General features: G+C 46.3%; 1 protein-coding gene across 3 annotated transcripts in view; it reads left to right on the forward strand.

Annotated features, from left to right (window-relative positions):
* Positions 1–12,106: 12,106 nt before the first annotated feature.
* Positions 12,107–14,309, forward strand: part of LOC138261722 (5-beta-cholestane-3-alpha,7-alpha-diol 12-alpha-hydroxylase-like) — a 298,234-nt gene continuing 296,031 nt past the window's right edge. Inside the window, exon 1 of one of the 3 annotated variants that reach the window (XM_069211025.1) lies at positions 12,107–12,176. Coding sequence is in view for 1 of the 3 variants with exons in the window: in XM_069211024.1 (XP_069067125.1) it covers positions 14,076–14,127 (52 nt within the window). In the remaining 2 variants the exon portion in view is untranslated. Of the gene's footprint in view, positions 12,177–13,990; positions 14,128–14,309 lie in introns of those variants that run through there. The other 2 variants (XM_069211026.1, XM_069211024.1) reach the window with 2 other exon arrangements.

Raw genomic sequence — 14,309 nt, forward strand, 5'->3', positions numbered from 1 at the left:
GCAGACTACCCCCACAGCATGCACAAGCAGGAAAACAGTTGAGAAGGCGGCAGGATCAGCGTTACAGAGTTGCAGTAGTCGTCTTTGCTACTATGTTGCAGGTTTGCAGGCTTCCAGCGCGGTCAGCAGTCGATTCCTTATCAGAAGGTGAAGAGGGAGATGCAGAGGAACTCGGATGAGCTCTTGCATTCGTTATCTAAAGTTTCCCCAGAGACAGAGACCCTAAATAGCCAGAAAAGAGGGTTTGGCTACCTAGGAGAGAGGATAGGCTACTAACACCTGAAGGAGCCTATCAGAAGGAGTCTCTGACGTCACCTGGTGGCACTGGCCACTCAGAGCAGTCCAGTGTGCCAGCAGCACCTCTGTTTCCAAGATGGCAGAGGTCTGGAGCACACTGGAGGAGCTCTGGACACCTCCCAGGGGAGGTGCAGGTCAGGGGAGTGGTCACTCCCCTTTCCTTTGTCCAGTTTCGCGCCAGAGCAGGGGCTAAGGGGTCCCTGAACCGGTGTAGACTGGCTTATGCAGAATTGGGCACATCTGTGCCCAAGAAAGCATTTCCACAGGCTGGGGGAGGCTACTCCTCCCCTGCCTTCACACCATTTTCCAAAGGGAGAGGGTGTAACACCCTCTCTCAGAGGAAGTCCTTTGTTCTGCCATCCTGGGACAAGCCTGGCCTGACCCCAGGGGGGCAGAAGCCTGTCTGAGGGGTTGGCAGCAGCAGCAGCTGCAGTGAAACCCCAGGAAAGGCAGTTTGGCAGTACCAGGGTCTGTGCTACAGACCACTGGGATCATCGAATTGTGCCAACAATGCCAGGGTGGCATAGAGGGGGCAATTCCATGATCTTAGACATGTTACATGGCCATATTCGGAGTTACCATTGTGAAGCTACATATAGGTATTGACCTATATGTAGTGCACGCGTGTAATGGTGTCCCCGCACTCACAAAGTTCAGTGAATTGGCTCTGAACAATGTGGGGGCACCTTGGCTAGTGCCAGGGTGCCCTCACACTAAGTAACTTTGCACCTAACCTTTACCAGGTAAAGGTTAGACATATAGGTGACTTATAAGTTACTTAAGTGCAGTGTAAAATGGCTGTGCAATAACGTGGACGTTATTTCACTCAGGCTGCAGTGGCAGGCCTGTGTAAGAATTGTCAGAGCTCCCTATGGGTGGCAAAAGAAATGCTGCAGCCCATAGGGATCTCCTGGAACCCCAATACCCTGGGTACCTCAGTACCATATACTAGGGAATTATAAGGGTGTTCCAGTAAGCCAATGTGAATTGGTAAAATTGGTCACTAGCCTGTTAGTGACAATTTAGAAAGAAATGAGAGAGCATAACCACTGAGGTTCTGATTAGCAGAGCCTCAGTGAGACAGTTAGTCACTACACAGGTAACACATTCAGGCACACTTATGAGCACTGGGGCCCTGGTGAACAGGGTCCCAGTGACACATACAACTAAAACAACATATATACAGTGAAAAATGGGGGTAACATGCCAGGCAAAATGGTACTTTCCTACACAACCCCCCCCCAAACGAAGGACAATAAGACTAGCCATGACCTGATGAGTCTTCATTGTCTAAGTGGAAATATCTGGAGAGTCCATCTGCATTGGAGTGGCTACTCCCAGGTCTATGTTCCACTGTATAGTCCATTCCCTGTAGGGATATGGACCACCTCAATAATTTAGGATTTTCACCTTTCATTTGTTTTAGCCAAAGTAGAGGTTTGTGGTCTGTCTGAACAATGAAGTGAGTGCCAAACAGGTATGGCCTCAACTTCTTCAGAGCCCAGACCACAGCAAAGGCCTCCCTCTCTATGGCAGACCAACGCTTTTCTCTAGGGGTCAACCTCCTACTAATAAAAGCAACAGGTTGATCCTGGCCCTCAGAATTAAGTTGTGATAGGACTGCCCCTACTCCTAATTCAGATGCATCAGTCTGGACATAGAATTTTTTAGAGTAACAAGGGCTTTTCAGGACAGGTGCAGAGCACATGACCTGCTTCAGCTCCTCAAAAGCTTTCTGACAGTTTGCTGTCTATAATACCTTTTTTGGCATCTTCTTGGAAGTGAGGTCATTAAGAGGGGCTGCAATGGAGCCATAGTTCTTAATGAACCTCCTGTAATACCCAGTGAGGCCTAGGAAGGCTCTCACCTGAGTCTGTGTAGTAGGGGGAACCCAATCAATAATTGTTTGGATTTTCCCCTGAAGTGGTGCAATCTGTTCCCCACCAACAAGGTGTCCCAGATAAACCACCTTACCCTGCCCTATCTGGCACTTTGAAGCCTTGATAGTGAGGCCTGCCTTTTGCAGGGCCTCCAAAACTTTCCATAGGTGGACCAGGTGATCATCCCAGCTGGAGCTAAAGACAGCTATATCGTCCAAATATGCTGCACTGAAAGCTTCCAGCCCTTGCAGGACTGTATTCACCAACCTCTGAAAAGTGGCAGGTACATTTTTCAAACCAAAAGGCATTACAGTAAACTGGTAATGTCCTCCAATGGTCGAAAATGCAGTCTTAGGTTTAGCATCTTCTGACAATTTGATCTGCCAATACCCTGCAGTCAAGTCAAAAGTGCTTAGATACTTGGCAGATGCCAGTGTATCTATGAGCTCATCTGCCCTGGGTATAGGGTGAGCATCTGTTTTGGTTACCAAGTTGAGACCTCTATAGTCTACACAAAACCGCATTTCCTTCTTTCCATCTTTGGAATGGGGTTTTGGTACAAGTACCACAGGAGAAGCCCATGGACTTTCAGAGTGCTCAACTACTCCTAGTTCCAACATTTTCTGGACCTCTTGCTTTATGCAGTCCCTGACATGGTCAGGCTGCCTATAGATCTGACTTTTGACAGGCAAGCTGTCTCCAGTATCTATAGTGTGCTCACACCAAGAAGTGGCACCTGGCACAGTAGAGAAGAGTTCAGAGAATTGATCTAGGAGATTTATGCAATTATCTTTCTGCTCAGCAGTAAGACAATCAGCCAAAACTACACCTTCCACAAGAGCATCTTGTTCTGTGGAAGAGAAGAGATCAGGTAGAGGATCACTATCTTCTTCCTGTCCCTCATCAGTTGCCATGAGCAGGGTGAGATCAGCCCTGTCATAGTAGGGTTTCAGGCGGTTTACATGGAGTACCCTAAGGGGACTCCTTGCAGTGCCTAAGTCAACTAAATAGGTGACTTCACCCTTTTTCTCAACAATTGTGTGGGGTCCACTCCATTTATCTTGGAGTGCTCTTGGGGCCACAGGCTCCAAGACCCACACTTTCTGCCCTGGTTGGTACTGAACCAAAACAGCCTTCTGATCATGCCATTGCTTCTGGAGCTCTTGGCTGGCCTGAAGGTTTTTACTGGCCTTTTTCATGTACTCGGCCATCCTTGATCTGAGGCCAAGTACATAATCCACAATATCCTGCTTAGGAGCTTTTAAAGGTTGTTCCCAACCCTCCTTTACAAGTGTGAGTGGACCCCTAACAGGGTGTCCAAAAAGAAGTTCAAAGGGGCTGAAGCCCACTCCTTTCTGGGGTACCTCCCTGTAGGCAAAAAGGAGGCATGGTAGAAGGATATCCCATCTCCTGCGGAGTTTTTCAGGGAGACCCATAATCATGCCTTTGAGAGTTTTGTTAAATCTCTCCACCAGTCCATTAGTTTTTGGATGATAGGGTGTAGTGAACTTATAAGTCACACCACACTCCTTCCACATGGCCTTCAAGTATGCAGACATGAAATTGCTTCCCCTGTCTGATACTACTTCCTTTGGGAAGCCCACCCTGGAAAATATTTCCAAGAGGGCCTTTGCCACTGCAGGAGCTGTAGTGGTCCTTAAAGGAATAGCTTCAGGATATCTTGTGGCATGGTCCACTACCACCAAGAAGAATCTATTGCCTGAAGCAGTAGGAGGGTCAAGGGGGCCAACTATGTCAACCCCTACCCTTTCAAAGGGAACCCCAACCACAGGCAGTGGAATAAGGGGTGCCTTTGGGGTGCCACCTGTCTTGCCACTGGCTTGACAGGTTTTACAGGACTTACAAAAATCTTTTGTGTCCTCAGACATCCTAGGCCAATGAAACAAGGGAACAAGCCTGTCCCAAGTTTTCATTTGTCCTAGATGCCCAGCTAGGGGAATGTCGTGGGCAAGAGTTAGGAGGAACTTTCTGTACTCCTGAGGAATCACTAATCTCCTGGCAGCTCCAGGTTTAGGATCCCTATGCTCAGTGTACAAGAGGTTGTCCTCCCAGTAAACTCTGTGAGAGTCACTGACATCCCCATTAGCCTGTTTGACAGCTTGCTGTCTTAGACCCTCTAATGTGGGACAGGTTTGCTGTGCCACACTCAGCTCCTCTCTGGCAGGCCCCCCTTCACCCAAAAGCTCAGCAGTATCTGCTTCCAGCTCCTCTGGTGTAGGTTCTGCACAGGGAGGGAATTCTTCTTCCTCTGAAGTTGAATCCACTGTAGAGGGAGGGATAGTAGGAAGTGGTTTGCTTCTACTAGCCCTAGCTTTAGGGAGCACTTGGTCCATTGTTCCAGGATCCAAGCTTCCCTGTCCTTGTTGCTTTTTGGCCTGAGCCCTGGTTAAAGCAAAAATATGCCCTGGAATGCCCAGCATTGCTGCATGGGCCTCCAACTCCACATCTGACCAAGCTGATGTCTCCAAATCATTTCCTAGTAGACAGTCTACAGGTAAATCTGTGGCTACCACAACTTTCTTTGGACCAGTAACCCCCCCCCAGTTGAGATTAACAACAGCCATGGGGTGGCTAAGTGTGTTGTTGTGAGCATCGGTTACTTGGTACTGGTGACCAAGTAGGTGTTGTTCAGGGTGGACCAGTTTCTCTATGACCATAGTCACACTGGCACCAGTGTCCCTGTAGGCCTGAACCTCAACACCATTTATTAGGGGTAGCTGCTTGTACTTATCCATATTAAGGGGACAAGCAGCTAAGGTGGCCAAATCAATAGCCCCCTCAGAGACTAACACAGCCTCTGTGGCCTCCCTAACAAGGCCAACCCCAACTAAATTACCAAAAGTGAGCCCAGCTACTCCCTTGGATTGGCTATTAGTAGGTTTGCTCCCACCACCACTGCTATTAGTAGGGACACTAGGTGTAGCAGTAGGGGTTGTAGTGGTAGGAGGCTTGGTGCTTTTCTTGGGAGAACTGGAATCTGTTGCCCAATGGCCTTTTATTTTACAAAAATAGCACCATGGTTTCTTTTCCTTGTTCTGATTAAAGGAGGATTTGGACCCACCACCCCCACCAGAGTGTTTTTGTGGGCCTGATGAAGACTCATTTTTAGATTTGTCCCCACCTTTGTCTGAAGACTTACCATCCTTCTTTTTGTTGCCATCTTTGTCACCCCCTGTATGAACTTTTCTGTTCACTCTTGTTCTGACCCATTTGTCTGCCTTCTTTCCCAATTCTTGGGGAGAGGTCAGATCAGAGTCCACCAAGTACTGGTGCAACAAATCAGACACATAATTATTAAGAATATGCTCTCTCAGGATCAAGTTATACAGGCTTTCAAAGTCAGTCACTTTACTGCCATTTAAACACCCCTCCAAGGCCTTCACTGAATGGTCAATGATATCAACCCAGTCTTGTGAAGACTCCTTTTTGGTCTCTCTGAACTTTATCCTGTATTGTTCAGTGGTTAAGCCATAACCATCCAGGAGTGCATTCTTAAGAACTTGGAAATTATTGGCATCACTTTCTTTCACAGTAAGGAGCCTATCCCTACCTTTTCCACTAAATGATAGCCATAGGATAGCAGCCCACTGCCTTTGAGGGACATCCTGTACAACACAGGCCCTCTCAAGTGCAGCAAACCACTTGTTAATGTCATCCCCCTCCTTATAAGGGGGAACTATCTTGTGCAGATTCCTGGAATCATGCTCTTTTACAGGATGACTATGGGGAATACTGCTGCTGCCACCATGGGTTTCTAAACCCAATTTCTGTCTTTTCCTCTCTATTTCTAAAGACTGTCTATCCAAATCCAGCTGTTGCTTTTTAAGCTTCAGTCTGGTTTGTTCCACCCTCAACTTATTGAGTTCCCTCTCTAACAATCTGTCATCAGGGCTGGTGGGAGGGACATTTCTAGATACAGAGGTATGATGGGAATGAACAGAAGGAGACCTGTCCCTTACAGAGGCCACCCTAACAGCTTGGCTGACAGTGTAATGTGAGAGCACATCATCTGTATGATGTGACTCCACCTCAGTACCAACTATGCTAGACTGTCTTGTAATGGGCAGGCTAAGAAGTTTCTTTCCTGAACCTTTTCCTGGGGGAGTCCCTGGATCAGATTGAGAACCATTAGCTACTTTTTCAATAGATGGGGCACTTATGACCTTATCTTGTTCTCTAAGCATGTTAATTAACAGTTCTAAGGAAGGATTCTTCCCTACACTCAAACCTCTCTCTATGCAGAGACTCCTTGCTCCTTTCCAGCTAAGGTGATCATATGCAAGTTTGGACAGATCAACATTTTGGCCTGTGCCAGACATTTTTAGAGAGAGTTTAAGTGATAGAAAAAGAGAAAAAAGTTTTCAGAACTTTTTAGAAAGACAGAAAAAAAAACTTTTTAAACTTTTTAAGAACTTTTTGAAAGTTTAGAAGTACTTTTCAGCACTTTAGAAAAGAGTGAAAAGAGGAAATGCAAAACTTTTTAGCTATGTGTACACACACTGAACTTGTTTTGTATATTTTTCTCTTATGAAAAGTACAATGGCAATAGTGGTAAGTAGTCTCAAAGCACTTATCCCACCGCTGCACAACCAATGTAGGAGGCTGGACTGGCTTGTAGTGAGTACCAAGGGGTACTTACACCTTGCACCAGGCCCAGTTATCCCTTATTAGTGTATAGGGTGTCTAGCAGCTTAGGCTGATAGATAATGGTAGCTTAGCAGAGCAGCTTAGGCTGAACTAGGAGACGTGTGAAGCTACTACAGTACCACAAGTGTCACTTGCACAATATCATAAGAAAACACAATACACAGTTATACTAAAAATAAAGGTACTTTATTTTTATGACAATATGCCAAAGTATCTCAGAGTGTACCCTCAGAGTGAGGATAGCAAATATACACAAGTTATATGTACACAGTACTAACAATATGCAGTATAGTCTTAGAAAACAGTGCAAACAATGTATAGTTACAATAGGATGCAATGGGGACACATAGGGATAGGGGCAACACAAACCATATACTCCAAAAGTGGAATGCGAACCACGAATGGACCCCAAACCTATGTGACCTTGTAGAGGGTCGCTGGGACTATTAGAAAATAGTGAGAGTTAGAAAATTAGCCCTCCCCAAGACCCTGAAAAGTGAGTGCAAAGTGCACTAAAGTTCCCCTAAGAACAAGGAAGTACTGTTAGAGGAATAATGCAGGAAAGACACAAACCAACAATGCAACAACGATGGATTTCCAATCTAGGGTACCTGTGGAACAAGGGGACCAAGTCCAAAAGTCACAAGCAAGTCGGAGATGGGCATATGCCCAGGAAATGCCAGCTGTAGGTGCAAAGAAGCTTCTACTGGACAGAAGAAGCTGAGGTTTCTGCAAGAACGAAAAGGGCTAGAGACTTCCCCTTTGGTGGACGGATCCCTCTTGCCTTGGAGAGTCGTGCAGATGTATTTTCCCGCCGAAAGAACGCCAACAAGCCTTGCTAGCTGCAAATCGTGCGGTTAGTGTTTTTGGACGCTGCTGTGGCCCAGGAGGGACCAGGAGGTCGCAAATTGGACCAGGAGAGAGAGGGGACGTCGTGCATGACAAAGAGCCCTCTCTGGAGCAGGTAGCACCCGGAGAAGTGCCAGAAACAGGCACTACAAGGATGCGTGAAATGGTGCTCGCCTGAAGTTACACAAAGGAGTCCCACGTCGCCGGAGACCAACTTAGAAAGTCGTGCAATGCAGGTTAGAGTGCCGTGGACCCAGGCTTGGCTGTGCACAAAGGATTTCTGCCGGAAGTGCACAGGGGCCGGAGTAGCTGCAAAAGTCGCGGTTCCCAGCAATGCAGTCTAGCGAGGTGAGTCAAGGACTTACCTCCACCAAACTTGGACTGAAGAGTCACTGGACTGTGGGGGCCACTTGGACATAGTTGCTGGATTCGAGGGACCTCGCTCGTCGTGCTGAGAGGAGACCCAAGGGACCGGTAATGTAGCTTTTTGGTGCCTGCGGTTGCAGGGGGAAGATTCCGTCGACCCACGGGAGATTTCTTCGGAGCTTCTGGTGCAGAGAGGAGGCAGACTACCCCCACAGCATGCACAAGCAGGAAAACAGTCGAGAAGGCGGCAGGATCAGCGTTACAGAGTTGCAGTAGTCGTCTTTGCTACTATGTTGCAGGTTTGCAGGCTTCCAGCGCGGTCAGCAGTCGATTCCTTATCAGAAGGTGAAGAGGGAGATGCAGAGGAACTTGGATGAGCTCTTGCATTCATTATCTAAAGTTTCCCCAGAGACAGAGACCCTAAATAGCCAGAAAAGAGGGTTTGGCTACCTAGGAGAGAGGATAGGCTACTAACACCTGAAGGAGCCTATCAGAAGGAGTCTCTGACGTCACCTGGTGGCACTGGCCACTCAGAGCAGTCCAGTGTGCCAGCAGCACCTCTGTTTCCAAGATGGCAGAGGTCTGGAGCACACTGGAGGAGCTCTGGACACCTCCCAGGGGAGGTGCAGGTCAGGGGAGTGGTCACTCCCCTTTCCTTTGTCCAGTTTCGCGCCAGAGCAGGGGCTAAGGGGTCCCTGAACCGGTGTAGACTGGCTTATGCAGAATTGGGCACATCTGTGCCCAAGAAAGCATTTCCAGAGGCTGGGGGAGGCTACTCCTCCCCTGCCTTCACACCATTTTCCAAAGGGAGAGGGTGTAACACCCTCTCTCAGAGGAAGTCCTTTGTTCTGTCATCCTGGGACAAGCCTGGCTTGACCCCAGGGGGGCAGAAGCCTGTCTGAGAGGTTGGCAGCAGCAGCAGCTGCAGTGAAACCCCAGGAAAGGCAGTTTGGCAGTACCAGGGTCTGTGCTACAGACCACTGGGATCATCGAATTGTGCCAACAATGCCAGGGTGGCATAGAGGGGGCAATTCCATGATCTTAGACATGTTACATGGCCATATTCGGAGTTACCATTGTGAAGCTACATATAGGTATTGACCTATATGTAGTGCACGCGTGTAATGGTGTCCCCGCACTCACAAAGTTCAGTGAATTGGCTCTGAACAATGTGGGGGCACCTTGGCTAGTGCCAGGGTGCCCTCACACTAAGTAACTTTGCACCTAACCTTTACCAGGTAAAGGTTAGACATATAGGTGACTTATAAGTTACTTAAGTGCAGTGTAAAATGGCTGTGCAATAACGTGGACGTTATTTCACTCAGGCTGCAGTGGCAGGCCTGTGTAAGAATTGTCAGAGCTCCCTATGGGTGGCAAAAGAAATGCTGCAGCCCATAGGGATCTCCTGGAACCCCAATACCCTGGGTACCTCAGTACCATATACTAGGGAATTATAAGGGTGTTCCAGTAAGCCAATGTGAATTGGTAAAATTGGTCACTAGCCTGTTAGTGACAATTTAGAAAGAAATGAGAGAGCATAACCACTGAGGTTCTGATTAGCAGAGCCTCAGTGAGACAGTTAGTCACTACACAGGTAACACATTCAGGCACACTTATGAGCACTGGGGCCCTGGTGAACAGGGTCCCAGTGACACATACAACTAAAACAACATATATACAGTGAAAAATGGGGGTAACATGCCAGGCAAGATGGTACTTTCCTACAATGACCCAGCAAGTCAACGCCATCTCCTCCTCCTACTTCAACACCCTCCGCATGCTCCGAAAGATCTACAAATGGATACCAATTGAAACCAGAACAGTCACCCAAGCCCTCGTAAGCAGCAAACTGGACTACAACAATGCCCTGTATGCAGAAACCATGTCCAAACTCTAGAAGAGGCTGCAACGCATCCAGAACGCCTCCACACGTCTCATCCTGGACATTCCCCGCCACTGCCACATCACAGACCACCTGAAAAACCTGCACTGGCTCCCAGTCAACAAGAGAATCACCTTCAAACTCCTCACCCACTCTCACAAAGCACTGCAGTCCACCGTACCAGAATACCTCAACAGACAACTCTCCTTCTACACCCTGACCTGGCATCTCTGCTCCACTGACCTCGCCCACGCAACCATCCCACGAGTCCGCAGAACTACAACCAGCTGTAGATCATTCTCGCACCTCGCCACCAAAACGTGGAACACTCTTCCCACCCACCTGCGCCATACCTTACCTTTAGGAAACTTCTCAAGACCTGGCTGTTCGAGCAGTAGCAGCACTTCCCGCACTCTTCGCCCCCTCCCCTCCTCTGCGCCTTGAGACCCTCAGGGATGAGTAATGCATTTTACAAATTTCATGATTTATTGATTTATTGATGACAATAAAAAAAACACTCACAGAAATAGCAGAGCTGACTCAGGGCGCCAAAACCAAGCTGCCAAGAATGCATTTTTACGCTCCTGACTAGACACATCTCCTCCATGTGTGTTACCAGGATCTGGGACAAAATCCCAATTAGTTTTAGAATGTCCCAAAACACTGACAATTCAGAAATTTCAAAAAGACTCACTTCCTAAAAAGCCACTGCAGTTCTAAAAGATAGAAAATATCATCCATAAATATTCTTCCTCAAATCATAGTACACGATCCTGAATCATACAGCAGAGCTCCCACCCTTGTTCAGTGCTTTGTTACTGTCTAGTTTGGTTCAGATTCTAGCAATACTCATACAAATCATGCATCCCTAAGGATTTTAATCAGTCTTCAAAAATCATCCTCTAAAATGTCCAATATATTCTCCAAACTCGAACGGAGGATTTACTGTCTAGATCATGAAGTGTTGGAACGTTTCATGAGTGCACCTTTACAATTGCCTGTAAAAAACTTTTTAAGGACGATTGTGTTGTAAATTGAAATTTAGGAACATTTATTATTAAATGTTTTCTTTAATTGCCCTCTACCACAGTGTTTCCCATACTGCAGGTTGAGACGATTTTTGATGGGTCATGAAAGTCTAATAAATAAACAAAGAGACCTTTAAACTCTGTATTTAACTTTTCGCATTTGCTGCCCTGCAAAGACAAAGATCAAATGTCAGGCTATGTTTCCTGACAAATTGCTGATTATTTTTTCTAACACATTGATATTTACAAACTCTTCTCACTTTGCCATCAATAATGTGACTTATGTGTCAATCTTGCTTGGTTACAGAGAGTGTGAGCCAAAAGGCTAAAAGATTTTTGTAAAAAACAACAAAATGTAAATACCTGTAAATGGACTGTACACATTCAGCAGTTAGGCAAGCAAAACTGAAGTACATTTTTTGTAACTCTGAAACGAGATGGAAGCAAAGATTATAATAGGATCAAAACATTTTAGAAATGTTACTTGGTGATGCACAAAATGTTGAATATTTACTGAAACCTTATTTCCACAGGTTATCATTTGTGTACTATATTGTTTTATCAGTAAACCTGTTTGCAAATTTAGTGGCCAGTACGACAGAAAATGTGCTGTCTCTGAATGACAGTGCACTGAAGTATGATGCTCTAGTTACATTAAAAAAATCACCCATCTCATGCCCATTAAAGCGAGAGGGTCACAAAAGTTTGTCGTGCAAAAAGTGGATCGTGGTTCTTAAAAGTTTGGGAGCCACTGCTCTATCACTCCCTTAACTCTGTTGCAGTTTTGGCCCGGTATGTACTTTTCATCGGCTGAAAAGCTCTCCATGTGCCACTCGATGTAAGAAAGAAGGGAAAAATCAAAGTTAATTAAATGAATTTGCAGTAACCCTTGTACAAGACTTTTGTATGAGAACAATAGTGGCATCTCCGCTCGTAATCAAGACATGCTAAGACTACATCCTGAAGCTTTGAAAACAGCCGAATTCGGTTGTAAGTAAAAACCAAAAACGTTGTTACCCTGTGTTCAGAGGTCATCAAGCTGGGATGTCCTGAAACAGAACAAGCTCTAGAAGCCACGCCCACTTTGGATTCCATTTCCATATACATTACACGCCCAGTGTGAGTAAGCGGCAACAACCCGTGAAGAGGGAACACTTTGCAGGCTGCTGTCACCTTTTTTTCTGAAAAGACTGCTGTCTAACAAAGGTATGTGATTCCGCTTTCTCATCGGGTTTACCCATGGCATTAAGTGGTATGAAAAAAGTGTGGGAGGTGGTCTCTAAAAGAGGTGTGGGCTAATTTAATAAGGGGTGGCTTAAACACGGCGTAAACTAAATTGCTGTGATTCACCGAGTGCCGCCCGACCGGTATGCTGCTTCCCCTCTGAGCCTTCTGTCATTGCAACCAGATACACCCCACCAACTGGAGAGGCTCATCTCTATATTTCTTTACAGAGACTTATAGAGCGCTATATTGTGACCTTGCGATCAATCAGAGTACTAGAAAAGCATTAGTGGTAGACATTGATCAGAAGAATTAGTGTCGATCCCTGTCTGACACTTTTCTGACATTAACCTACATGGATTTTTATGACTGGTCTGACAGTTCATTCATACGTCAGGCCCATTCGTATTGCCAATGCTTGTTATTAGCTGTGTATAGGTCTCTTTAATTGGTTTGCTGGGCCTGTTTTTACTGTTGATTTCTCTGATACGGTCACACATATTGACTGCAGCAAGCACAAATGCGTAAGGTCGCTCTTACCTTGAGAAATACCTATGCAACTTTTCTTTACAATTTAAAGCTGCCTGATTTGCAACTTTCTTTTTTAACCATCTTATTCGCTGTTGGAAGCCACTTACAATTTGGTGCCCGGACCTATTTTGTGTCCTAGTCCGACTCTGCATTTAGCAGTAAGTAGCATGCAAATATCCCAAAGTTTGGCAAGCAGAAACATACTCGTAGGTAAACAAAAGTGAATTGTGACGAAATACAATGACTGCGATTCCGACTACATCGCGGATCCTTCTATCAATACAAGCAGTGAAACCACACGAGTTTATGTACAGGCTGAAAACTTTATATTGAAACAACAAGCACACTTACTTTTTAAATGTGTAACCCCCCCCCCCCCCCCCCCCCCTTTCGGTTAGGCAAGCGACCCTGTTCTGATATCAGAATGATAGCACTTAAACAGAATTCAGTCAAAACCAGTAAACTGCAGTTCAGATTGTACGTTTTCAGAAAACTGATCTAACGTCCCCTAGGGCACTCACAGCATTCCGCGCGAAAACATATCGGATTGCATCTGCTATGTTAAATGCAGGTCTTTTTTTTAGAAAAACTGATGTACAAAGCACAGTTTACTTCCCAAACGCAAAGTCTAAACTGGCAATGCAGTCACAATTGCCGATACAAATGGCAGCGCCCAGGTTCAAGCCTTTGCAAGCTGTGACGCAGCGAGGGCACCATGGGCCATCCTGCAAGTAAATAATAGTGCCCCCTAACTCCTGGTTGAGTAGTAAGAACAGAACTAGTCATGGGTCAGTATGCCCGTCTGACCCACAAGTTTTGGTGCCACTACACCTGCTGCACTACTGATAGCTACGTTCCTGCTTGCAAATCGCAGCGTAAAACGGATGGGAAAGGGTTGCCCCTCACTTGTTACTCGCAAGAAAATTGACAAATGCTTTGTAACTGCTTTCGGTTACAAAGCATGGAGTGGTTAACAACTGCCCTGGGGCAACATCTGACAATTTACAGTGTGTGTGTTGGATGCTGACATTGGGAGAAGCAGACAGCTGTTCCACAGTTTGCTGTATGCTCCCCCAATGTCTTGTTAACAATGTTCACAATGTGCAACTTTTGTAATGGTGTGGCCCATGTCCCTTTAAGAGACAGGGTTTGCTGTGCTGTGCTGACACATTGTGAATGTTAATGCGAATGCTTGAATGGATGTCTCCTGCACCCCCGGAGGCCTGCAGTCAGTCCTCCTTAACAGTGCTCCCTGTCTGAGCGCTGAACCACACCGCTCAGACCAAGCACAGCACGCGATTGGCTTGGGGGAGTCTGGGAGCCTGTGTGCTGCCCGGAGTCAGGAAAAGGATGGAGGAGAGACGGAACTTCTATGGAGGAGAAACAGAACCCGACGGAACAGGTAAGTGTTCTTTTTTATTTTTTTCATCTCCCCGCCCTTCCACCCCTGTTCTGTAGCAGCCACCACTCACAAGGCTCAAAGTCAGTTCCTGCTTCATTAATAGTAATGGGGCAGGCAGCTTGAGCCTCATGCTGAACAGTGCCTTTGATACAACAAGAATTTGAGAATCTTTTGCTGAGCAA

The sequence above is a fragment of the Pleurodeles waltl genome, chromosome 10 (assembly GCF_031143425.1).
Source record: "Pleurodeles waltl isolate 20211129_DDA chromosome 10, aPleWal1.hap1.20221129, whole genome shotgun sequence".
NCBI lineage: Eukaryota > Metazoa > Chordata > Amphibia > Caudata > Salamandridae > Pleurodeles > Pleurodeles waltl.